Source organism: Aythya marila (assembly GCF_965140915.1).
Source record: "Aythya marila genome assembly, chromosome: 8".
Lineage (NCBI taxonomy): Eukaryota > Metazoa > Chordata > Aves > Anseriformes > Anatidae > Aythya > Aythya marila.
Genome location: NC_139049.1, coordinates 3669085 through 3694785, shown reverse-complemented (window position 1 = coordinate 3694785; position 25701 = coordinate 3669085). Strand labels below are relative to the sequence as shown.

General features: G+C 37.0%; 1 protein-coding gene across 2 annotated transcripts in view; it reads right to left on the bottom strand.

The window, feature by feature from the left end:
• The window catches only part of PALMD (palmdelphin), a 31759-nt gene extending 14843 nt beyond the window's left edge, over positions 1-16916 (bottom strand). Inside the window, exons 1-4 of one of the 2 annotated variants that reach the window (XM_082765603.1) lie at positions 16741-16916; positions 11904-11949; positions 8883-8963; positions 3327-3457 (exon numbers count right to left, since the gene is read on the bottom strand). In XM_082765603.1, coding sequence (XP_082621729.1) covers positions 3327-3457; positions 8883-8963; positions 11904-11948 — 257 coding nt within the window. In that variant the 5' untranslated portion in view covers position 11949; positions 16741-16916. Of the gene's footprint in view, positions 1-3326; positions 3458-8882; positions 8964-11903; positions 12179-16740 lie in introns of those variants that run through there. The other variant, XM_082765602.1, reaches the window with a different exon arrangement.
• Positions 16917-25701: the final 8785 nt, after the last annotated feature.

Genomic DNA, 25701 nt, shown 5'->3' with positions numbered 1-25701 from the left:
TGTCTTTCACTCCAAATATATCTGAAGTATTACAAATATACATCAGGTAGTAGGAATCATTTTAAGGAGAAAGCAATGTAGGGGAGGTTGCCAGAAGGTCATGGGCAAGAAAAGTTTGTTGGTGAGTCTGGTATTAACAACAAATAGTTGTAGAAATATTTAGTGGGGGAAAAAAAACACAATTGCCATGGAACGGTGGTGTGTATATATGTGTGTGTGTGTGTATATGTATATATGCGTGTATATATATATATATATAAGATGAAACATGCAGGGGTGTTGTAAAGAGAATAACAATTTTAATAAGAGGAGAAAGGCCTGTGTCTAAAACCAAACATTTAATGCAACTTTTCCACTGTGGTACTTAAGGTTGCAAGCAAAGTTATTTCATTTTCATCAATGTTTAAATTGCTGATTTATGGTCAGAATCTCAGCCATCCAGATGCACAAACATTGCTTGTGCTTGTAATTAAGTCAATTGGAGTTAAGTAGGAGAACTCATGCCTAATACATTTCTCTGAAATGCAGGCATATAAATAGAAAGTAGTTTGAAAAACAACAAAAACTGGCATCCCTGAATCTGACCTACATGGGAAAGGAATTCTAAACTCTTTTTTGGGGTGCAGGCTGAACGTTAATCAAGTTTCTGGTAAAAATTCCAGTTGGAATGTAACAGACATTTCTGTAGTTAGGCTGTTGCAGGTTCAAGCGTACATTAAGTTTATGAGCTCAGGAACTTTGGCCTTGTTTGGTGTAATGTGTGCGCTCTTGGTCATGTGATACAGTACTAAATGTGCAGCCATTCACAGTGCATCTGCATACAGGCCTTGTAATTATATATATATAAAACTATACAAATGTTTATATATGAAGAGGTGGTCTGAGATTTTGCTCTGGGATTCATGATGTCCTTTAAGTAAACAATCAGGTATAAATGAATGGTTTAGCACTCTCATTTCTCTCACTTCTTCCTTAAAGCAAAAATGCATTTAGAAATTTTAATTTTAATGTCTATGGCTGTATTTCAAAGGATCTGGAAGCTTCTAATTCAGGTAAATTTTATAAATTTATTACTTCTTCTCAACTCAACTGCAATCTGGAATTAAAGCAGAAAAATTAAAATTTCTTTGGTGTTAATTTACCTCTATGAGTTAAAGTTTTTTGGGTTTCAAGCTCCAGATTGGTTACTGTTTTACTATTTGTAATAGTGTTAAATTCTAATTAGGCTAAAACATTGTATAGCTGCATTCAGAGAAGTGAAGCTTAATATGGGTGTAATAGAGAATTAAAAGTAGAAATGGTGTAAACAGAAATTAAGGATGCTGAACTGAAGACAAAGTCAAGACAGCAATTACAAGAACAGCATCAAAATACTCCACAACTGGAAGGAGAACCCAGATCCTGGGAGATGTTGAAATGGCATTGCATATCTGACTTATCAGTCCTATTTGCTGAAATCTCTTAAAAACCATCCTATAATACTAATTAAGTCTCAATCCTGCTTTCCCTCCTGTTCTGTTTCTGGGAAGACTTGGACTTGCTGCCAGCATTGCTGTGAGACAGCTTAATTGCAATGACTCAGGTGCAGGGAACCCTTAAGGTTTGTTATCAGGTAACAGACTAGATTTAGATGCTGGAGATTAGCCTTCCTGATGGAGCACCTCCGTGTTTATAAGGCAGTTTATATAGCAGAAGTTAAACAGTTTTTCTTTTTAGTGGCATAGACACTTACAAACCTCCGGTATAATAGCATTGCTTATTCTTTACTCAGTCATCAAATTAATTAAACCAGTGTAGGTTTTGTCAGGAGAATAAAAACATCATCTCCCCAATATATCTACACACCAAATCCATTACCAGACTTGGTTCTGAAGCTTAAAAAAAATAAAACTCCCCTCACCAAATTTGTTGGGGCACAAAGGAGACTTCAGCTAAACCTCCAGCTCTTACCTGAAGTCAACAGGATTTTGAAATCTATTCTACCTTCCCAGTGCCTGGAGAAGGGTTGAACTTCCACTAGACTGGTGGGGAGTTGCCTACTCTGTGCAACTTCCCCAGTGCTCCTGCCCCACACAGCTCTGTGATCACACAGGCAAAGGGACCCGTCTCACATATTCATAAACACCACCTGTGGGATGCTTTAGAGTACAGTCTTCCTCCTACCACTGCAAAAAAGAATTCCAGAGAGCTACTTGAAAAGCTGTTCTGTTGAGAAAAGTGCTTTCAAGCAAGAAGTCAGCATAATTATAGGAAAAACTAGCACAGGCTGTTGCCTGTCAGTGAGGAGAATTATCATTTGTGTCAGATGGAGTAAGGGGGGGAGTGGGTGTGAGATAACCAGTGGAGATAATCTGGGTGACAACTTTGCCAAAATACTGTGTAGGAGAACAGTTGAGGAAGAAGAGAGGAAGGTGATATTGAACTTAAATAGAGGAAGAAGCCTAAAAAAAAAAAAAAAGAAAAAAAAAGGGTGTGTGTGTGGGTGGGTGTGTTTTGTTTCTTTCCTGAATCTAAAGCAACCAAAACACTTCAGCTTTGCTGTGGATGCTAATGGGAGGTACCGCTCAGGATGCCTGGATCCAGTTTTTATACAGAGCTGTACTGTGTTTGGGAAAAGCTAACTTCAGATAAGGTAATGAGTGCCTAGAATTACATTCATAGTAAATAAAAGAGCCATATGTATGACTGCCTGTGGAGGTCAAAGTTATCCCTCTGTGGGATGGCAGCACTAGGGAATAAGATTTATAGGAATATTTTTAATAAAAAATAAATACAAAAAGGCCTTCGCTATAACAGGTTTCTGTGATTAAATTGAGGACACCACTGCATGGAAGATAAGTGAAAGTAAGGCAAGTGACACTAATAGGGGTGGACAGCTTGTGATGTTTAGAAGTGCTGTGTTATGGTAGAAATCAAGTATTAAAGGCTGTGTGGGATCTAGCAAAATTGAAGAATTTCTAAAATGATTTACCGATATTTTAAAAATCTGACTCAACAATGACTCTCTTAGGGCAAAACCATACACTGTGGCTTACATCTGAGTATAGCATAGCATGTATCTGGAATTAGAAACAAATACTTTTCAAAATATTTGTGTGGTTTGACAAAATTGGTGACATAGAGGCTTCCATAGAAGCTTTGCGACATAGAAGCATTTTTTATGCTCTAATTCTGGCTGATCAGAAAATACAAAAAAGACTGCTTTACTCTGTATCACACTGCATGTGTTTAACCCTCACTGACATTGTAATCTTTCACAAAGTAAGGCGCGACATTTAAAGAAGGGCCACTTAAACCCAGACAGAGAGAAAGGGTTACTACCCTACCTGAAGATGTCTTGTTCCAGCTCATGAGTTCGTTGTTGGTCCTCTCGATTCTGCTTTTGCATTTCTTCTTGCTCTTTTGGAGTGAGAGAACTAAGGCCATCCAAAAGCCATTTTTCTCTCAAGGCCTTTTTCTGACAGGAGAAATACAGACAAGTGTACTTTAAAAGTTAGTCTATTAAATCATTTACTGTATTTGCCTTGCTGTCATAGATGTGCTCCACACTTTTGTGTCGTATCTAGCATAAAGCAATCTAACAGGGCGACTGCCACTGAAAGAGAAGTACTAAAAAAAAAGTTTTGAGATTGACTTAAAAAGAAAATCAATAAGAACAGTGTCCCGTTTTATTAGTTTACCCAAAGTAAAGGTAGAGGACATCAGTTTCTACCTGACATCCTAAGGTATTCAGCATTTCTGAGTGGTGCTTTTGTCCTCAGTAAAGCAGAATGGTTGGGCCAAAGTGCACACATTACAGATTCATGCAAAAGGCCTCAGTCAGAAGTGCTATGGTTTATTTCTATAGCCCTGGTTTATTGGGTCATGGCACTACATAAATGCTGGGGGAGAGAGGAAAAAGATGAGAAGCTTCTGTAAATAAGGTTGTTTTGGGTAAGAGATCTCTGGGGAGTTAATGATGCAACACTGTCTCCTGAGTTTAAAAGAACTTGAGTAATTTAGCATGTATTCTGGTGAGGGGATGTGGGGTAAGAATAGGACTGGAAAGGTGAAGCTCAGAATGCTGGTAGTCTTTGAGCAGACCTACAACATATGTAGAACTGCTACTGTAGGGTCAGATCCAGGGATTGCATATTTAGGTCCACACCTGTTTAGGTGGAGGGTTTTTTTGTATAGTAGTGGTTTATAAATGAGTGTCTTGTCGTATGTATAGGTAAGTAGATCTCTAGGTTGTCTTCAAATTTTGCAAAATCTGTCTGTATGCACGGATTTCTACAGCCATTCTACTATGTGAACAGTGGCATCTAAAGTCATCTGAGTTCTATGTTATTTCAGGGGAGAGAGATTCATGGAGATAAATTCATATTGGTAGGCTAGAGGTTGAAAGTCATACAGACTTTATTTATCTTTTCCCTCCCTTCCGTCTAATTCAAGAATATAAATCCAGTGCTGCCTTGGGGAAGAAGAGAGAGTTAGGACTCTTTAGGACATTTTCAATTGAGGGAAAGCATGTATCTAAAGCTTTTAATTAACCAAAATTTTTCCATTTGTAATTTAGATTTCTTGAAATATCTGATATCCACATTGCTGTTTTTTTTTTTTTTCTTTTTTTTTAATATATATATAATTGTGTTAATTGTAGGATGTGGATGAAAGTTAAATTGGATTTTGACTACTGCTGCTTTGAGGCAGAGCCATGCCCAGCACTGAGAAGGCTGCATTTGCCTCAGTGCTGCTTGGAGTGGCTGCTGGGGTCCTTGCCCACATCCTGTGCATTGAGTTATTTAAACTTTCGCTTCCCACTCTTTTCTGTTTACTGTATGCTTCACGTGAGGTTATCACTGAGGGCCAAGTAATGGTGGAGGGTTCATAGAGAATCTGGTTGTAGTTAAATACATATTTTCAACCAGCTTCACATATGACACAAACAGCATGATAGAAAATGTGGGTAAAGCAAGCTTTCTAGGAGTTCTGTGGCACTCTTTGGTAGTATTTTCTGCAGAAGGTGAGAGCAACGTTTACAGTTACACTAGCCCTGTAGGACAATGTTCTCTCTCACAACACTGGATCCTAAGAAATCTGTAGGAAACAAGGGCTGCTCAAAACTGAAGTTCTGAGCCTTGACTCTGGCTTTGGGGACTTATCTGCCATGAAGTTGGAAGGGACTGCTGCCTTATAAAAAGGCTCAGATGAAATGGATACAGATACTTTAATGGGATGGTTTTATCTGATCTAGTAGATGCATACAGTTTGGTGTTGGCACAACTTTTATTGACTGCAAAACACTGTTCTCCCAAGATAGAGGGAGAACAGTTGTTAATTTCCTCTGAATTGAGGAGTTCAGGTTTTAGTGCTAGGTAGGACTCCTAGAAAAGTGAGATTTTAATCCTGGTTGGAACTGAAAGTTTTGCACTGCTGACTCAAATCTGTAATTCCTTGTGAGAACTACAGCAAGGCTGGCACTGTGGACCTTACTAACTGATAACCCCCATTGAAATCAACAAAAGCTTCATGTACATGTAGGGTCAGACCCAAGAAAACAAACTCCCTAAATACAGGGATAGACAATGGTGTTATTTCTGTGTTTTCCTAGAATAGTTTGCTGCTCACAACTAAATGTCATATAACCTCATGAATTTCCTTATCCACTTCTGAAAGAGTAACACACTTCACAGTGGAAACAAGCTTTGAACAACAGACAATTTCTAGGTGTTAGTCAGAAGGCTACTCCAATGAGGCATTGGCACAAGCCAGTGCAGGAGCAGCTGCCTTGGGGATGTCAGGTTCTTTCTGCTGTTTAACATTTCTTTCTGTTGTAAAGCATCTTTAGCACAGTATTTAAGTTGTGCATGTTATGCCCTGCAGCTCTAATATGAACTCTAATATGAAAGAACATTTATTTCATATTGCCCTTGTTTCATTAAAGGAAAGGGATGTTTTTATGCTGTGATGCAAGACCCTGAAAATGTCCAGAATGTTGGAAATTGATCCTTTTCTTCTGTAGTTCATCCTCACAGCAATGTGACTACAGTCTGCAAATTCTGTAAATTGTCTGCTGCTGGTATAAGTCCATTGTAATCCTTAACAAGGCTGAACTAACCCATAAAGACACAGCTGCCCACTGGAAGGCACAGGTGTTTTGAGTTTGCAGGTCTTGCTCTCCCAGTGGTGTGGCAGTTCACCTTACATGAAGCTGGGAGAAATATAAATCATTTTTGTAACTTTCATTCAAGCTGTAGTTCAACATCAACACCTGGAAAAAGGTGTGTGACCAGCATCTACAAGATAGTATTTAATGGAATTCAGACATATCAGAGGACAAAAAACTAGACTGGAAAAGCTCTTGGAAAATAGACGCACACCACTGCTGCTGATGTTTTTCGAACAATTCTGATCCTTTCCCTTGTTGCCTCAGTGAGGAATATTCCAGACAGTAGGAAGTACTAGCTGCCAGTACATAGAAGTACTTGAAGATGAAATTTCCCATATACCCTCCCTCGTGGTGCCAGTTAGGCCCTTGCAGTTCCATAAAGCCCTGGTCACCCAGGTGTGCTGTAGTTGCTTCCATGTCCTCTATTTCATGTGGTAGAGAGGCACATGTATGGAATAAACAATTCTTCTCCAATGTAGCTCTACTGGATAAATAAGACGTGTTACACCTCATCTATCTCTTTCTAGTAAGGAGTTAGACTGGGGGCAGCAAAGTTGTTGGAAGCTAGATTCCACTTTACAAAGAGGAACTCACAACAAAAACCCAACCCAAACTAAAAACAAACCATCCCAGACCTTTTTATAAACCTGTTGCTAAGGGTTGTAAATATGAATTAAGGACAAAACTAGGAATAGAATAGCAACATTCATCTAACAGGAACATCTGTATAACAGTGAGAATCATGAATCTGCAATAGCTTCCCAAGGGAAAGGTGTGAGTTATGCCGACTAGGTCATTGAGCTCTAAATTTCACCATACACAACTGGCGATACTATAAATGAGTGAAATCAGCCTTAGTCACTAGGGAAACGAGCCCTCAGTAATGTTTACAGAAATGACTAAATATTTTAGAGGTCTAAACTTGTTTTGAAGTGATTTATGCACAGGTTTCTTGTGTTGTTTGACTCCACTGAAATACCTGAGTTAGTCTGAAGCATCAATCCTTGATAAAGACCAAGTCTCTGAGGACATGCAGCAGAAGATATAGTAAATGTCTGTTATTAGGTGCCTTTTTTCTTCCAAATGAGTGCTAAGACAATTTCTATTTTGGGTGCTCTGAGCAGATAATACAATATATTTATATGTACACTATACATATAAATACTTTAATGTATGCTTGATCCCTCTGTGCCAAGTGAATCAATTCCCATACAGTTCTTGGATTCATTTCATGTGCAATGTGACTGATTTTAAAGAAAATACAGAAATCATACCCTCTGTTGTCTTCCAAAGGATGTATACATATATGTGTGAAATATTACTACTCTTTGTCTGAAAAAGTTGCTCAATAACCAAAAAAAAAAGCTTATTTGTCTTCTGTTGCCACATTTAGAAAAGTGTATGTCATATGTGGCTCTGGATTGCACTGTGCACCTTTATGGCATGGTAGGTGCATTTAGCACATGATTTAATGTAAAAAGAATTTCTAGGAACATTGGCCTATAGTTATTTGTAAAACAAGCATTTGTCTGTCTGTGCATATATGTGCGTGGAGAGTAGATTCTTCCTTGCTAAGCTTAGTATCTCAAATATTTTTCTAGGAGCATTTTAGTTTTTGTCAAATTCCATAAAACACCTTCAGAGTATTTTTTTTTTTTTTTTTTTTTTTTTTTTTTTTTTTTAAGTAAACCTCTAGATGATGTTTTAACTCCATGGTACCTATTAGTGCTAAGTGAAAGTACGTACTAAATCTATTGGTGAACTACTCTAGTACTCTGTCTGCAACACTAGTAAGAATTCGTGAGGTGTCTAGAACAGATCAGTTCCTCCTCAAAAGAAAGGCAGAGGAGTTAGTTTGAATTAATAGGCAAAAAAACTTGAAACATAAATTGTAGTACACCATATATATGGAAGTAGATAGTTGCTCTTTTGCTGTTACAGGAATTGGAAGACATAATTTTCTAATCTAGGCCCATAGTATTACACAATTTGTTAAGCCTGTCCTTGTGGCCAATACCTTCTGATAAAACCTGAAGCATGGGTGACTTGCAGCGGCTTGCCTGTCCCAATGAACCAGTGTATCATAACTTGGCTTGACACTAAAGAGAGGGTAGATGCAACCTAGGAGCAGGTGTCTGTTTTGAAGAGGAGCCTACTTTAATTATGCTTCTCCCATGCTTGCTCAATGAGACACCATACTTCAGGTATTGCATTCCATGTCTTTCTTGAAAACTTCTTATTCACTCCTAAATAAGACATGTAAAATACCACATCTTGCATATTTCTAGAAACAAAAATTGGTCAGTGTTGGATTTTTTTTTTTCTTTTCTCTCCCCATATGCCTGATAAAAGTGCAACTGCACATCATTATTGTGCTGTGTCCTGTAGAAAGTGAGGTTGCTGTAGTGGAATTAGGGAATGTACACACCCAGTCTGAAATGTGAGGCTTAATTTTCAGCTGTGAGTTATTCCTGGTTATGATCTCACTTTATGCCATGAAAGTGATCAAATAACATTAGCTCCTGAGTGTGATTTTTTTTTTTTTTTTTTTTTTTTAAGCATGATGCTTATTAAAGTCAAATGGAGTCCTGGCAAGACTCCAAAAAGCTGTGAAAATTTGACAGTAAAAGCATGACTTAAATGCATGAAGATTTGCATTCCAAAATCCAAAACCCTTATGCAAGTTGAACAACTTAAGGTTATCTTTAGTTATATAACTCCAACAACTTACTTTTAAATGCTGGTGTTTCAGTTTTTCCTCTTCTACTTTTCGACGTTTCTGTGTAATTTCTTCTTGCAGTTTTCTTTTGTCCTGCAAATTAAAAGAACAAAAACTCTTTAGAGAAATTACTTGGTGCTAAAAACTGGAGTGTGTGTTGTTCATTAGGATGAAGTCAATCCATGCAAATAAAGCCTAACTTTAACTTCACTAAGAGAGTGGTCAAGCAGTGGAGCAGGCTGCCCAAGGTGGAGTCCATGGAGTCCATGTCCCTGGAGGTATCTTAGACACATGGAAGTCTCTTTAGTGCAAGTATTGTTCACTGCTGTGAATCCCTGAGTTCCTCTTTCTGTTCTCTTTAAGATCCTTTAGGTAGCACTTGAGATTCCAAGATGTGATTTTTGGGATATGTCTTCCCAAAGCCGTGGAGTTATTTGCAGTAGAATTTTGTTGTTTTCTTGAATAGCTCATTGCTTATTCTTAAACCTGGTAATAACTTATAGAAGGTATTTTGAGCAAGTTTGCTGATGACACCAAACTTGGAGGAGTTGTGGACTCGAATGAGGGTGGAAAGGCCTTACAGAGGGATCTGGACAGGTTGGAGAGCTGGGCGATCACCAACCGCATGAAGTTCAATAAGAGCAAGTGCCGGGTCCTGCACCTGGGACGGGGAAACCCTGGCTGCATGTACAGACTGGGCGATGAGACGCTGGAGAGCAGCCTAGAAGAGAGGGATCTGGGGGTCATGGTAGACAGCAAGTTGAATATGAGCCAGCAATGTGCCCTGGCAGCCAGGAGGGCCAATCGTGTCCTGGGGTGCATCAAGCACGGCATCGCTAGTAGGTCAAGGGAGGTGATTGTTCCGCTCTACTCTGCGCTGGTGCGGCCTCACCTCGAGTACTGTGTGCAGTTCTGGGCACCACAGTATAAAAAGGACATGAAACTGTTGGAAAGTGTCCAGAGGAGGGCTACGAAGATGGTGAAGGGCCTAGAGGGGAAGAGGTACGAAGAACGGCTGAGGTCACTGGGCCTGTTCAGCCTGGAGAAGAGGAGGCTGAGGGGAGACCTCACCACAGTCTACAACTTCCTCGTAAGGGGGTGTCGAGAGGCAGGAGACCTTTTTCTCCATTAACACCAGTGACAGGACCCGCGGGAACGGGGTTAAGCTGAGGCAGGGGAAATTTAGGCTTGACATCAGGAGGGGGTTCTTCACAGAGAGGGTGGTTGCACACTGGAACAGGCTCCCCAGGGAAGTGGTCACTGCACCGAGCCTGTCTGAATTTAAGAAGAGATTGGACTGTGAACTTAGGCACATGGTCTGAACTTTTGGGTAGACCTGTGCGGTGTCAAGAGTTGGACTTGATGATCCTTAAGGGTCCCTTCCAACTCAGGATAATCTATGATTCTATAACTTCACGTTATTTAGGCTCCTTTGTTTCTGCAGTGCATTGCAACAAATACACTGAATTGTTTCAATTAAATGCTATGAATTGATAGACAACTATCATATTAGAAAGCACATAGTTATGTTGTGCAGCAAGTGTAATAAATGAAGTTGTGAATAGAAACCAAGCATGATTTCTGATTTCCTGCACTGCAGGAAACTGTCATGGGTTTCCTAAAAAAATAAATAAAAATTCTCCATTATTCCTCTGCAGTCAGATGTTGCCGGAGGATGCTGGATAGTAATCCTCGTATGTGCACAGAAGTCCTCAGCAGACGAATGTGCTGCCTTATTTGTTGTGTCAGATACCAGGAAGTATAAAATATTACAAGGCCTGGATTTCTCCTCTGCAACTTCAAAACATTTCTTATCTTCTGATCCCATCCACTAGAGACAAAGTCCAGGTTATGAGTAAGGTTCAAACACCATTACAGTAAACAAACCAAATTTTCCAACCAAACACCTCCCAAACATTTCAAATTACCTCATTGTAAGTTTGAATCAGGTCTGAAGCAAATATGATAAATGTACCTGTTGGTTTTTATCAAGTGTAATATATTTGGAAAACAACCCCAAATCCTTTTCACCTCCTGTAGATTTCCTTTTGAGTTCTCATATTTTTCAGTTCCAATAGTGTTTTTTTTTTTTTTAACTCTGTCCACAATTAATTCAGACAGTAGTATCTGTTTCACAAATAATCTCACTATTGTGCCAAAAGTGTGAAAAATGTCCCCCTTAATATTTTTTTAAAGAATTCCTGTGACAGTGATCCTTCTGCAGTTTTCTACTTATCCCAAACAGCCAAATTCTTTCAATTTAATTATTTTGCAACTGTTTGGAGGAGAGATTAAATCAGAGGAGAACTTGGATTTGGCCATTTTTTTGTAGAATCAATTTACATTTGTTTAAAAAAAAAAACACAGTATTTTATTCAAAATATTATATCTTTTCGAGGCAGATTTCCCATTAGAACAGAAACTGAAAATGTTTACTTAGGTCTTCAGCATTAATTTCACTCAGACCTTTTTTTCCCCTCTGAAAACCGACAGGTAGGAATTTGCTTAATCTATGCTTGTCCTTTTTAGTTTTCAGACATCCATATTTAAGGTAGAGCATCAGCAATTCAGCATTTTTATTTAATTCTACAATGCAAAAAGGAAAATCTTTCACCTCTTCATTTGGTTGTGAAAAGGGAAAATTGATTTGTTCTGGATTTCTCTATCTGCCTTTTGACCTGCTGTCCTTCAAGCAAACATTCAGTTGTGATGATATTTTAGACTGTCCAGTATCTATTTGCACACATAATTTCACTGCTTTAACTTTAAATTTGAAAGTGTAATACAACCCAGTAAGATCAGTACAGGCAACTTAGCTGTCTTAAATCAATAGCTTATAAAACAGAATCAAAATGTAACAATTTCCAGCACACATAAGTCTTTTTCATTTTCCTTCCTGAGATTAAAACATCCTTCAGGAAACACAAAGTAGGCAGGAAACACAAAGTAGCTCATTAATACAATAGTATTTCTAAGCTTTTTTTTTTTTTTTTTTTTTTTTTTAAGTAGCAAGTTATAACTATAAGCACTTACTGTTATGGCCTGGAATCTTTCCTTCAGCAATTCAGCTTCCTCCATTCTGGAAATCAAAAACAGACAAGTACTGAAGGAAAACCGAAAGAGACCATAAACAAAAGCCTCCTGATGGGGCTACAAAAATGCTGAGGTGATTTGATCCAATTCCAGAGCAGAGAGAAGGCAGAATTCTTGACTTGTCGGAGAGTCCCTGAACAGATGAACAGATCAGTCCAGACAGACACATGTAATGAGGGTGTGTAGAAGAGGCAGACGTGGAGAGTGCTGGCATGAGTTGACTGACAAGTTGGAACAGTGAAGCACAAGCCCTTTTCCTTCAGAAGCTGCCAACTCTTTGTTTTAATGTGCTCAGTTAACATGCCATTGCTTCTTTAACTGTTAAATGCCCAAAACAGAATCTTTCAGGACTGTGGTTGAAGAAAATTTTTATGTTCCCATTTCTTTTTTCCCTTTTGTGTGTGCCTCTGGTGACCAACATATTTTAAATTTAAGTATTTCTATTTCTTGTGAAGCTTGTTTCACCTGTAACATTTTAACCCATTGTAATGTTAGCACTGTAGCTGGCATGGGGTTTGCAGAGGTGACACCTTTAGTTTAATTTCCAAAATTAATTTTTAGAAAAGCTGTATTCATAGCTGAAAGAATGTTTTAAAGATGATAACCTAAAGTAAAATGAACTTAAGGCAATCAGTTCTACCACTGAATGCATGTTAATCTGTGCAATCACTTGTCAGCTACAAAAGACTCAGTGGAAGCTTTATCTAAGTAAGGATTTCAGGGATCATCATTTCAGTGTCTAAGATGACAGTGCTGTGTTAGGTGAATCTAAAATGCCATTGACTCTCACAATGAATTTCCATTCAGCTGACTTGAAGGTTTTTGTGTGTGTGTGTGTGTGTGTTCGTGTGCGCTTTGGGTTTCTGCTGAAAACTGCATTATGCTTCTTAAAGGAAGGCATACATTTCGACCTTTCCAATTACACGAGTGGGAGTCAGCCTCCCAAAATCAATTTAGGAAGCTTGTAAAACAAGTGGAACTGCCTTTAGCAAGATCCAGTTGTGGAAAAAATTCTAACATAGAAGCAAGATAAAGCTAAATTCAAACAGCATAAAGATATAATGTGAATCCAAAAATCTTTGTTTACCTCTCAGTATCATGTAACTTAAATATCTGCAAGGACACCAACATGAGTGAGCATTTATTTTTATTTATTTATTTATTTTTTCCTACTGATACATTGGGGTGACTGAACTCAATGGGATTTGGTTATACTTGTCAGTACATTTACCTGAAGCTTGGTGGGCTCATTACTAAGAAAACTCTAAGACGTTACCAGATTGAACGCTTAAAGTTACATACTCCAATATGAATTAATATTTAATTTCAATTTCCACCTTTCTAGTATGTCATCACTAGTTCACATACCCAAACTATTCCTCTCCAGACTGAGATTAAGGATGCATTAATGTTTTGTTTATACTGTGATCCACCCTGAGGTTTTGTTCAAACATGCAAAGACCCCATATTTGATTCTCCAATGAAGATGCTTTTTTTAAATATTAATATATGCTTCATTTGGTCAGCACCCAAAATTAAAAAAACATTACCACTTAAAAGCAAATGAAAAGTTCAAAGGCAAGTGTACTGAGGTATTTCAAGAGCCAGATTACATGGGAATTTAAATGTATTCAGTTTATGGATTTGAGAATAAATTCAACCATTCCACTAAATTAAATATACTTCTGCTGCAAAAGCCAAGATAGGCTTTCTGTTTAATCTTTCATAAATTAGCGTAGATTTCTTTAATTTTTGTATTCTGTGAAGTTCATCTTAAAGTTTAACTGCTTATGCTGATTTCAAACTGTTCAAAAATATTTGAGGCAGCAAATGTTTACATCAGAAATAATTATGTTTTGGGCCAGAATCTGTTCTCTGAGCTAAACGTGATTAAGCTTTCATTGGGTGAAGAAATAAGACCAGTAGTTCAGGTTCAAATTAGAATCAATGTGATTACATTGTTTTGAATTTTTGTGATCTAGAGTATTTTTTTTAATGTTATTCTTCAAAATTATTTAAACACATTTAAAAACCATACTTCTCGGTGTTACGTATTTACAGACCTGAAAATGATTTAACATCTTTCACTAATCTAAGCCCCCAGATTTTTCAACTAACCTGAAGATGGCTTCTAAAATGTTGCTTCCCTTTTTAAGTGACCATTATTAAGAAAGTATTTAAAGCCCACTTAAAACGTTTTAAATTGTTTAAATCATATATCCTCTTGCTAGGAAGGATTTGTTGTCCAGTCAGTAGGTTGTTTTCCAGTTATCTTAATCCTATTTGAAATGGGATTTATGGACAAGAGAAGAAATGGACCAGCTGTCACTCTGTCTGCCCCTTGAGCCTGCTTCACCAATAAGAGTATCCACAATGTCTTGTCATCAGATCAGTGAATCTGAACAGCTGTGTTTTCAGTCTGTTTTCAGGATTCTTGGAACAAGGTTTTCAGAACTTGCCTGCCAGCAACATACCCAGAGGAAATTATTTACCTATTCTGCAACCTAAAGCCAAAAAAAAAAATTAAAAAAAAAAAATTGGAAGAATAATTTGTTAACCTGTTTCCATAATTGGCAACTGTATATTTTTCCTTTGTTAGAGTCATGCAGAACCTGTTCGTTGTATGACTGAATATGCAATACAAGTTGTATGTTTTGGCTTTACTTCCTTTGTTCACTTCTATTTTGTACTGGATACCTAATACAGGAGTAATAATGGGAATCAAAAGCATGTGGTGAAATGGTTGCATGATGAAGTAATACACAAAAGTGGGTTAAAGAATATCTTCAACAAAAATCCAGAAGTAGGACCTCAGAAGCACTTTCACATCTGGAAGTACGAATTTTGTTGTCCATTTCTATAGCAAAGTCTGAATATTGGTGCAGAGAAATCCTGTCATTTCATAACCATAGCAGCTGTCCAGGGCTGTTCTCTACAAGCAACACCATGCTCAGTTTTATTTGTCACACTGATTTCCTTTGAAAATAAATAAATAAATAAATAAAATAACCTAAGGTAATAACACCTGTATAGTGAATTATAGATTATTGTTGTAGTAAACAATACTTTTTTTTGTAGTAAACAATACAGTACTTTTCTTTGTAGTAAACAATACAGTTTCTAGGAACAAACATCTCATTACTGGTAAACAGCTAGAAGCTTTCGCTTTTTGAAAATATATGTGAAAAAGTTAGTTTGAAGTAAATGGCATTGATAGATGGTTACTAGTTGAAAACATAGCACATACGTTCTGGAAAGCATGGTTACTAAGTTCATGACTCACCATTTTGTATATCTTAACTTTTCTGATTATTTTGTTTCTTGATGAGCTGACTTCTGTAGCATTTTTAGCTTTTTTTTTTTTTTTTTTGTTTTTTTTTTTTTTGAGCACAAAAGGGGCCTCTTACTCAGCATTAAAATTAATTTTGTATTCTTACACTGAACAAATGCATTGCTGCTATGCATCTGTCTGCTTCTAGTCTTGACCTTCTGACAGCAGAGGAATGGAGAGGAGATAAATTTTATTGAAGGTCCCTCACTGAAAATGCCTACCACAGCCTGCTGTAAATTAACCCAAAGCCCTGGTGTTTGAGAGGCCTCTGTTGAATGACAAGTGTTCTCTTCAACAGATACAACAAAGATTTTGCATTTTAAAAGTGATAAATATGCCAACAAGAAATAGAAAAATTGAAAATCTGAAAACTTGTGTTTATTCTAGATTAAATACATATAAATAGACAACTAAATTTTTTTTTTTTTTTTTTTTTTTTTTTTCCCAAAACTGTTTTGTTAGAAACTTACTTGTTGGCTGTATGCTATTTCACAGCACTCCCATAAGATATAAGGTTCATTTGTCTTAGTTAAAGGCTAGTTTAATGCCTTCAAAGCTGAAGGCGGTTTCCACCATTAGTCTGCAAACTACTTCCAGCTGGTTCACTCAAGAGTGTATTAACATCGCACAGTAAGCAGCAAACAGCTTTTGTCTTGAATGCATCCAGATAGACTCTTCTGAGGCTCAGTGTGGTGGTATTATCTGGCTTAAAAGCATAAAATGTATACTAAGTGATGGAAAACTTACATATGGAAAGGATACTAGCCAGTAGCAACACCCATTACATCTGTTTTACTTTAACCTGATCTCTTTAGTATTATAAATAATGTTGTCATGCATCCATCAAATCATAAATTCTGAGCTAAACTGATAGGTGTTTCATGGAAAAATGTGTTCATAAGGGGGAAAAAACTTCAAACTGAGAATAACATAGACAAAGGAAGTTAAACTATCCCTAGAATGTTGTATTATATGTCTAAATATGTGTAGGCATGCAAATGTGTGTGTGCAACATATATAAAAATACACAAAAACTATTAGCAGTTAGTAAAGGTAATAGCCTGTTTTCCTTCCACAATTTTCTATCTTAGCTTCTCCCGGTCACTAAATTTTAATCTAATGGCCTGTTTAGCATGTGGGATTGCATGGCCATCATCAGGTAAATAACAGTTAAGGATGCTTTCTTTTATACTTTAGTTGTAGTACAGATTATATTAATTTGTGTACTTGCACGTATATGGTAAAATAAAGTGAAAAAGGAGAAGAAGAAAACCATATCCTTCCAGCGAATTATACAATGTTAGAAATTATATAAAAATGAATTGTGTACATTTCTAGGATCCTAGAGGAAGTTTATAACAAAGCCTCTGCCAGCTCTCAAGATGGATTAAATTGTTGCCTTGGAGGCCAATTTTGGCAAAGCAATACTTGAAAAAAATTACTTACCACATAGGTAAATGAATTAACAATGAATTTCTTGGGTCCTCTCATGGAAGGAAAAAAAAAATAAAAAATCCAAATACCCCTGTTCTTACAGTGTTAATGAAGCTAAATTTTACCTTGCTTGAGTAGGCACACACCCTGAATCCCTGGGAGGAAAAGCCTTGAAGTATTATGTTTCTGTTGGTACAACTCCCTTCCTGTTGCTATTAATAGCTCTGAATATGTAAAGTCTTTAGAAATCAAACTAAAGAGACAGATACTGGCCATTGCCTTCAATTGTTTTAAAAACATTGATTATTTTATTCATATTTTATAATAAGTTTCCTTGACAGATATCTTTCAATACTAGAGAGAAGTTTTTAAAACACAGCATAGGCTCTGCTTTCTCTTCCACACTGGAGGAATTATATGCACATGTGTATAAACTATATGCACAATGGAGCCAATCTATAAATACTATTTAGCTAAATATGATTCACCTTGCCCCCATTTTCTAAAATGACACTGTGAAATTTGTCAGTCTGGTTGTTCTTTAGTAAGTTAAACATGTTTATGTAGCTTATTTCATGTTCCCAGACTCTTGTCAGTACTTGGCCTTGTGTACATTGGAAGTGTTGTATGAAATTCTGAATGTGGGAGGTTTCCAAAGCAATTTTCACTGTGTTGTTTCTCAGTTAAAGATTACACTTCTGTGAATTGTTTAATTTAAGTTTAAGTACTGTGGTGATACTGAATGTGAGATTCTTAACAGAATGTGTTCAGGTGCCTGAATAATAATGATAATTGTGTGTGTGTGTTTTTGTAAACTGAAATAAATGAAACCACAATTTGAAATACTCAGGGTCACAGCCTTAAACATGTTGTGGAATGCATTGATTGCAACCTAGCATTTTCCAGTTGCTGCAGATATGCATGTCTAAGAATAGTGCAGAGATCTAAATCCTACCCAGCCAACTGTGTGGGGAATTTTTAGCAGGGCTCTGAAAACTAGCTTTACTTATGGAGTTTAGTTGGTTTAATTAAGTGAAACCAAATATCCCATGACCAAGGCCAATCCTGTGGAAAGTAACAAAACCCAGACGGCTATGTTGCTGTCCATAGTAATATAAACTGGATAACATATTCTTCTGATTTTTGTTTGCCAAAACATTTGGAGAACACAAAGAGAACAGTAAACAGTGGTGGTTGTGACTAACATGCTTCAGAAGGACAGCAGAGCAAAGCTAGGGCCTTGCAGATATTTTTGTGAATACTTCACGTTGACAAGAGCTGTGTTCAGAGCACAAGTGCTGCTGGTGGAAACGCTGAACATGCAGATGACTTGCTCTAGAAAGCAAAGCTGACATAGGAATCCCTTAGGGGAGAGCCTTTCTTCTGCATCTGAGGGAGACAGGTGGTAGTGAAGCCATTCAGCAAGTACCTCTAATGACCAATATTTGCTGAAGAGTGGAAGCTGTGCAGGTTACAACAACTGATTCCCATCTCCTGAGGCATGGGCAGAACTCTGCTCCCCTGGGAAGCTGCCTAACCAGCCTGTGCCTGTAGCGAGGTCTACCTTGAATACCGGAGCTTGGGTGTTCTGCAAGACTGGATTAACCTTGTCTGATGGCTCTCAGCAAGGCAAGGAGGAATTACTGTTTTCTCCACCCACACTTCCAGACATGTTTTCCTGCCACTTTCCTTCCTCTGGCTAGTCTGTGAATGCACTGAATTTGCTATCACAAATTCAGGATTGGAAAATAATTCGGAAAATGCTGTTAGGAAAATAATTAAACAAAACAAAATACTTAAACCCCAAATTCATGAACGTCTGCTTTGCCAGTGAGTCGAATAGGCTTGCTGAGAGATTAGAGGAACAGTAGCACTAGTGGGTAAGAGGGAGCGGGATTCTGGCTGGAGATGAACAGGGAGAGGGGAAGGATGGAGGAAATGTGGTTCTTTGCAGCAGTGAGTGACTGGATGAACGCCGACATCTTGCAAGCCTCAGGCCTGCCTCACCACAATGTTCCAGCGTCTGAGACCTCTTACATTGACGGTTATAATAAGCATGTACGCTTAGCTATTTATCTGAAACTTGAAACTGCTGTGAAAACATGATGACTTCAGACTCTGGCAATCCTTCCTGTGCTTTCTGATATTCACTGTCCTGTGCTGTGGGTGGGCAAAAAATATCTCCATGCGATGTGTTTTGTGTAAGCCCTTCCAAGTATTAGTGGGAAAAAACATACGATTATACAAAATGTTACTGTTAGCAAGGCTGATATATTATTTATTGTAGATAACTCTTTTTGCAAATGTGGGCCTATTTTCTTCAGTGAGGCAGACTTTTTTTTTTTTTTTTTTTCCTTATGAGGTTTGTTATTTGGTAGCTGAGTTTGGTAACTTGTCAGTCATTCAGCCTGTTAACTCCAGCTGTCCCCTGTTTGTTTGCAGTGCTAGTAGGTCATCTGAATAACACAGTGATTCTGATTGAATGGCTGGAGCTTACCAAGTGGAATACCGAGTGATGCAGTGCAAGGAGCTGAAGCTGACTAGTCATCCGGATGCCTGGGAGAGTATGTCACCATCTTAGATTTTTTGTCAGTGAAATATTTAACTTTTGCTTCTCATAGCACCCTGTTTAGTTAACCCCTTATCTCAGAGTGATGGCTATTAAATAGGACCAATAAAAAAATCTTAGTTTAACATGGAATATAGGGAATGGGAATATAATTCCTATATTATTCTCTTAAGATTTATTTTGATTGTCAGAATTTTAGACTTGTTTCATGGCTATATTTTCTTAGCAGAAAGATGTTATGTTCCTTCTTTTCACTTAAATCTGAACTGGATCATCTAAGTAATATTATACTGCTTGCTTGGTAGTTATTTAGGGTAAAATTACTTGAGAAGTCTGAATAGACACTGCTTGGCGTGCAGAAGAGGCATCCCGCTTCTTTCTCTCTCTTTTTCTCCTGGACATGCATTCCCACAGCTTATTTAGCTAATTTAGCTATCTGCTCACTAAGCTGGCAGGGAACTAACCAAGCAAAAAAGAAGTGGCTGTTGCTGAGCTAGCAAGTAATATCATTGCCCAGAGAAGTCTGATAAGTGCCAAAATATGGTAAAGGAAGATGGTAGAGGGTGGAACTGTTTGGCTACTGGAAAATGCAAAGGAGGGGGAAAACAGGGAAAGAGGAGGGAGGAGTGTGAAGAAAAGGAACTGGTGGTAAGCTGTTAGATAAGTTTCATTGTTATATGTAAATTTATCTTTAAAGACTATTTAATACAATGTGTGAAACCACTTTTTTTTTTTTTTTTTTTTTTTGGAGGTCTTTCAAATGCTTTTGGCAGATCAAAGGTTAATATTTTATTATAACTCATGAATAATGCAAGCAATAATCTGGCTGCAGGATGTATGAAATAATCTTTTGGAGAATATAAAGGCTCTTTTGCTGTTGTATCTTCTCAGCTATGATCAAGTTCTTTACTGAGTGACATCAGGAAAGTTGAGCTAATGTGCAGCTCACAGCACTTCTGAATTAGATGTGATTTGTGAAGGGTGTCTTCATATATTTCTCATTGGTCTAGCAAGCAGGATCTTTGGTTGGATAGAAGATCTTGTCCAAATGTATCTGAAGGCTGATGGCCTGCAAAGTCTGCAGATGGATGCTATTTTAACCATCTACAGCTTTTAGCAAAACATTTTTAATTTTGAAAATATGACTACTGCATTTTGCCTGTAGGTGAAATGACTTCTGGAATGGGTTTTGAGGCATACAGTTAATCTGGGAAAGAGGCTTGTCAGGTAATTTCTTCCTTTACAGAGTATTATAATAGCTTAAATAAATAAATAAAGATGATCTAGACAGATTTAATTGGTCTGTACTCTTATTTATTTTGGCTAATTCAGCTCAGGATTTTAATCAGAAGTTGTCATAACTGTTGCATAGATTTATTGCTGAGTTGTTTAATGTGGTGGTTTAGAAATTGAAGAGCTGAAGTTAGATAGATTAAACAACTTCAATAACATCAGTTTAGACTTCCAGCTAGCAGAGAGGTACTTTTGGGGACCTAATGATATATCTGAAGGAAATGACAGCTTAAATGTAGCAGAGGGACCTTAGCTCTCCTTAGTCCCAAGAAATGTCCTACATCAAGGTCATATTATTCTGAAGTTATTCTTTCTACCAGTATGAGTGCATGGAATTTATTTCATTTCACAGTTTCATTTAATGTGTTGATCACCTCTAGAGAACTTCATGCTTATTAATCACATAGTCATGTATTACATTGTCTCTCAGCCCTTCACTCATTCACTCATTTCATAATTCTGTAAGTATCTTGAAGTATTGGCAAACTGTAATTTCAGTTTTCTGTTTTGAATATTGATTGTAGCAAAACAGTTGGAATAATAATAAAAAAAAAAAAACTTTTTTATTTTTATTTTTATTTTTTTTTTTTTTTTTTAAGAGTACCATGCTACCAACACAAGTTGAGTAACTTTTGCAGTTAAATGATGTCTTGAGGAATACCTGTTCTTGACAGAGGCAGCAAATGGCTTTGTATTCATTTGCCCCCAGAGAACTTCAGAAAAAAGTTCCTCTTACTGGCAGAGCTGATTACTGAATTTCTGAAGCTAGGTTAACGAGAATAACAACAGAACTTTTACATTTTGTGCAAATTCTCAAGATGTGCAATATAGATCGGAAAATGAACAATTTCCGTACATTATGACCAAACACTTAACTATGCTTAGCTATGTTTGGCAACGTTCAGATAGCAATCTGGAGACTTGTCCTGAAAAACATGTGAAGGTGTGTGTTGCGGATTTTCAGAGCAGTGTGAGTGTCATGTGCTTGCACTAACTGCGTTGGCAAGGGCTGAGCTAATGCTGCCTGTTGTGTTATACCATATGCAAAATAGCAATTATAATTGATGCTGGTAGTAGAATGGATCTGTTCAATGGCTCCTGATAGGGGATTGAAAATAAATCTTCTTCTGAGTCCTAATTCCTTTGACTGCAGCCTTTTGCCTTAATTGCCTTATTATTGTGGCAGCTTTAGCAAAACTGACAGCAACACTTGCTGTCACGTGGTACTTTCACCAAACTGACATTCTGTTTTCCAAAAAAAACCACACTCAGCCTCCTCCTCCCACTTAGACATTCTCCTAATACTCGGTCTTTCTCCTATCCTTTATTAATCCTATAAACCCTGAGCAAATCTGTCTACCTCTGTCAGTGTTTGGTGAGGAAGGTCCTGTTCTCCAGGGTGCCAGGTCTCAGTGTGAACAGTCTGCACTGACAGGCTGCTAACAAACCTGACCACAGCTTGAATCCCTTGCTTTAAGTGTCCCTGGCCTAAGAAATTGTGAAATCCTTAGAGCAGCTTTAAGCACTCAGGACATTCTGAAAATATTCCTTGCATCCCTGTCCCTTGGGTTGTCTTGTCAATAATGGCTGTATAATGCTTGTGGTGTAGGACTCTGAGTAAAATTAAATGCCAGTTTTGAAAGCTACATGAATAATACAAGAATAGATATACAGGACAGACTTTGAAAGCTCATAAGCATGGCTGAAGCAATGAGGATTTTATTCTCACACAGTGCTTTCAAAAGAGAGTTTTGAATCAACAGAACATCTTGACTGAATTCTTCTTGTTTCTCTTCTAGAATATTACTTTAAATTCTCCAATCAACATTTCCTTTGAAGTAGCAATTCTCTTATGGTTTTCTAATTCCTGTAGGTAAAAGCTATCTGTAGTACAGCTTGTCAAAAATAATTTTTATGAATGAGAAATATACTAGAGCCTAAGGCAAATCCTCCTGTGCTAAATCAGTACTTTCAGATCCGCTTTATTTTTTTTTACACAGTCCTATCTTCACCCTGTGAATGAATCCTACAATATCATTATCCAGATTAACCTCTTAGATCTAGTTTTGCTTTTAATTTTCTTATTTGACCTTTTGAGTGATTGGCAAGCAAACTTTGGTCTGGTTTAAAGAAACACTCCTAGCTATTGAGACAACAAACGCCTACTCTAATTTAGTTACTTCTAGTTCCTAGATATGCTCAGTTACAGGCATGAAAGTGGGATAAGAATTATTTTGATTCTTTGGTTTATACATCTTTGATTATTCAATTATTTTGCCATTTAGTCTTTCTGAATTAGTGGATCCTCGTCAGTAATGAAAAGGTTTACAGCAACTCATAAACAAGGTGCCATGTCTTTTCAAGTGAATGTGGGATTCAAAATAAAGAGTTTCAGACCTACCATGCATTCTCATTTATCTGTAGATTAAGTTGTTAGTCTGCCTGGGTTAATGTCATTGTTTTAAAAGTTTACAGAAAATCTCTGATGGCATCCACCTCCAATCTACTTAATTACAAAGCAGTTGTCTAATCAGGCTTTTTTTTTATCTCTCTTTTTTCTTTTTTTAATTTTAAAATTCTGTTTTGAAAGTATAATATTAAGAATAATACATTGTGTAGGAACAGCTGAAGATCTCTATTTCTCTATTCCCCTTTGGAATTCTGCATATCATGAAAATTCTTAATTAGAAATGTTTTGTAGTTTTCCTCTAAGCTTAAATGATGCAAATATACTTTTGCAGTGGCCCACTGTGCAATTGAGAAGTGACAAACTGCTGCATTTTTTCTTTAGTTCTAAGGAACTGAATCTTAATTTTTTTCTTGACTTGCAATTATGATAATTCAAACCCAGTACAGCTAAGTGCTAAAACAACAGGACAGTATTCAATGATTGAGATTTGTATGTGCTATTATGCAGTAGGAAGACTATATACATTAAATCAAATTATAAGAAGTGGCCTTTTGTACTCTTCATTTTTTTAATCCATGGCACCTTTTAAAAACAGAAACTAAATGAAAGCAACTGAATCTGAAACCATCTGATTCAACTGTTGATATCTTCCTATATAGGTATCTTGATCAAACAATTCTTAGTTTAGGATTAATATACTGACTGGGAAAATAATGCTGTTGCAAATTCTTCTTTGTTCCATTCAATAATAATAATAATAAATGCTAGCAATTTACAACTTATCTTCATTGTCTTAGAAAAGCAATAGAAACTTCTAATGGAGAAGGAAAGAATAAGTTGACAGCATTTTGAAGAAGAGTTGATTTTTTTTTTTTTTTTTTTTTTTTTTTCCCCCCAGCACCATGAAGGATCAAAATGTCTTCATAGTGTGGCAGTAAATGAAAAATGAGTAATGCTACACAGGAAAGAGGTGGTTTATACATCTACTACATCATATTAAAGCTTGACAAAGTTTCTAGTGGCTTCTGACGGACTATGTTACTTTCATACTGAATTCCTGTGGTATTTGAAGAGAGTAATAGCCTCTTTCACAAAGTCTTAAAGCCTTGGCTGTGATTTCTTTCCTTTGCAGATATCATTTGCTCTTGAATGGAGAGGAATAATTTTATCTTTGCCATTCCCTAGTACAATAAGTAGAAATGCAGTCTTTCACAAAAGTTACTGATGTAAACTGTAGCATATAGTATAGCTTAAAATTCTTCAGTGAAATGTATAATGGTATTAGAAGAGATAAATAGTCTAGCCCAGATAATTTTTGGCTTGTTAGCCTAACATCTGTTCCAGGGAAAATGTTGAGTAGGCTGATACAAGGTCTAATAATGCATTAAAGGAAGGTGATATAGTGAGTACCAATAAAGCGAAAATATTTCATCACATTCATTTGATGCTTCTTCTGGGAAATCTAATAGAGTTGTATTGTTTCCATTGATGTCTTCATTAAGAACCAAACTTAAAAAAAGTCAACTCAAGAACACAAGGGTTGTTGTTGTTGTTGTTTTTTAAAAAAAGCAAAGACTACAGTTCACTGTCATGGGGTGATCTGGAACATTAGCAGACTGTTTTTCACAACCAACATTCATTTTAATATTCTCATGTGCAGGGTCATGTTTAGGAAGGATGAAATTTATAAGATTAAGGCACTATCCCGAACATTTCTGATGCTGAAGAGATGTTGGGAGTCGTGTTGGATAATCCGATGAATAGATGAATATTAACTCTGATAGCAAGCCTGTAGCTAAAATGGATAATGTGATCCTAGGACATCCAAGTAGTGTTCAAGAGTAGGTCTAAAGAGATTTAAACTTATTCTGTGTTTGTGAATGAGTGCAACTGCTATGGGGAATAGATTACCCAATTCTGCTAGCAGTGTTTCAAGAAGGATGCTGAAGTCTGACTGGAATGTTAAAAGAAGAATGATAGAAAGATTTAATAGGTAGAAACCATGTTCTGCAAAATGAGTTCAAGTTCTTCAGAAATACTTTATAAGAAAATTGACGATAAAGGATTTCCTACTTTAGCAAAATGATAATGAAATTCAGTGACAGGATATTGAAAGTTAAGATTTCAGCACACTAGGAGAGATTTTTAACAGGGATTTGAAGCAGTTAATGCAACAAGGTCTGAGTGCAATCTCTATTGCTGCACTGCTGCAGACTTTATAAAAAAAAAAAAAAAAAAAAAAAAAAAGGAAAAAACAAGCAGTTCCTTGGCTTTATAATCAAGGAACCATAATGTTTGTGGAGTGGCTAAAGGAAAATTATGAAACATATAACAAAAACTGACAAATTGCTTAGCATGCTTAGGAAAATGAGAAATTAGATGATAATAAAAATGGCTTAAAAGGTCAGCCAAACTTATCAGTACAATCCAATACTGTTTCAGCCTTTACATATCAAAAATCCCTGACATGGAACTGGTATTCTCATGTGCCCAGCAATTCTGCCACTCCAGCTATCAGAAATGCTCTTTGCTCTTCCACAGTTTTTCTAGAGCAGTTTTCAGGTTCTGGGAACACCTAAGCTTTCCTGAGAGTCACAGACACCACCTTCTGGTTTTAATGAAACATTTCCTTGCTTTTCTTTGAAGATAAAGCTGTTATAGGGACTGACAGACAAAAGTAAGAGTGCAGATAGGAGCAGAA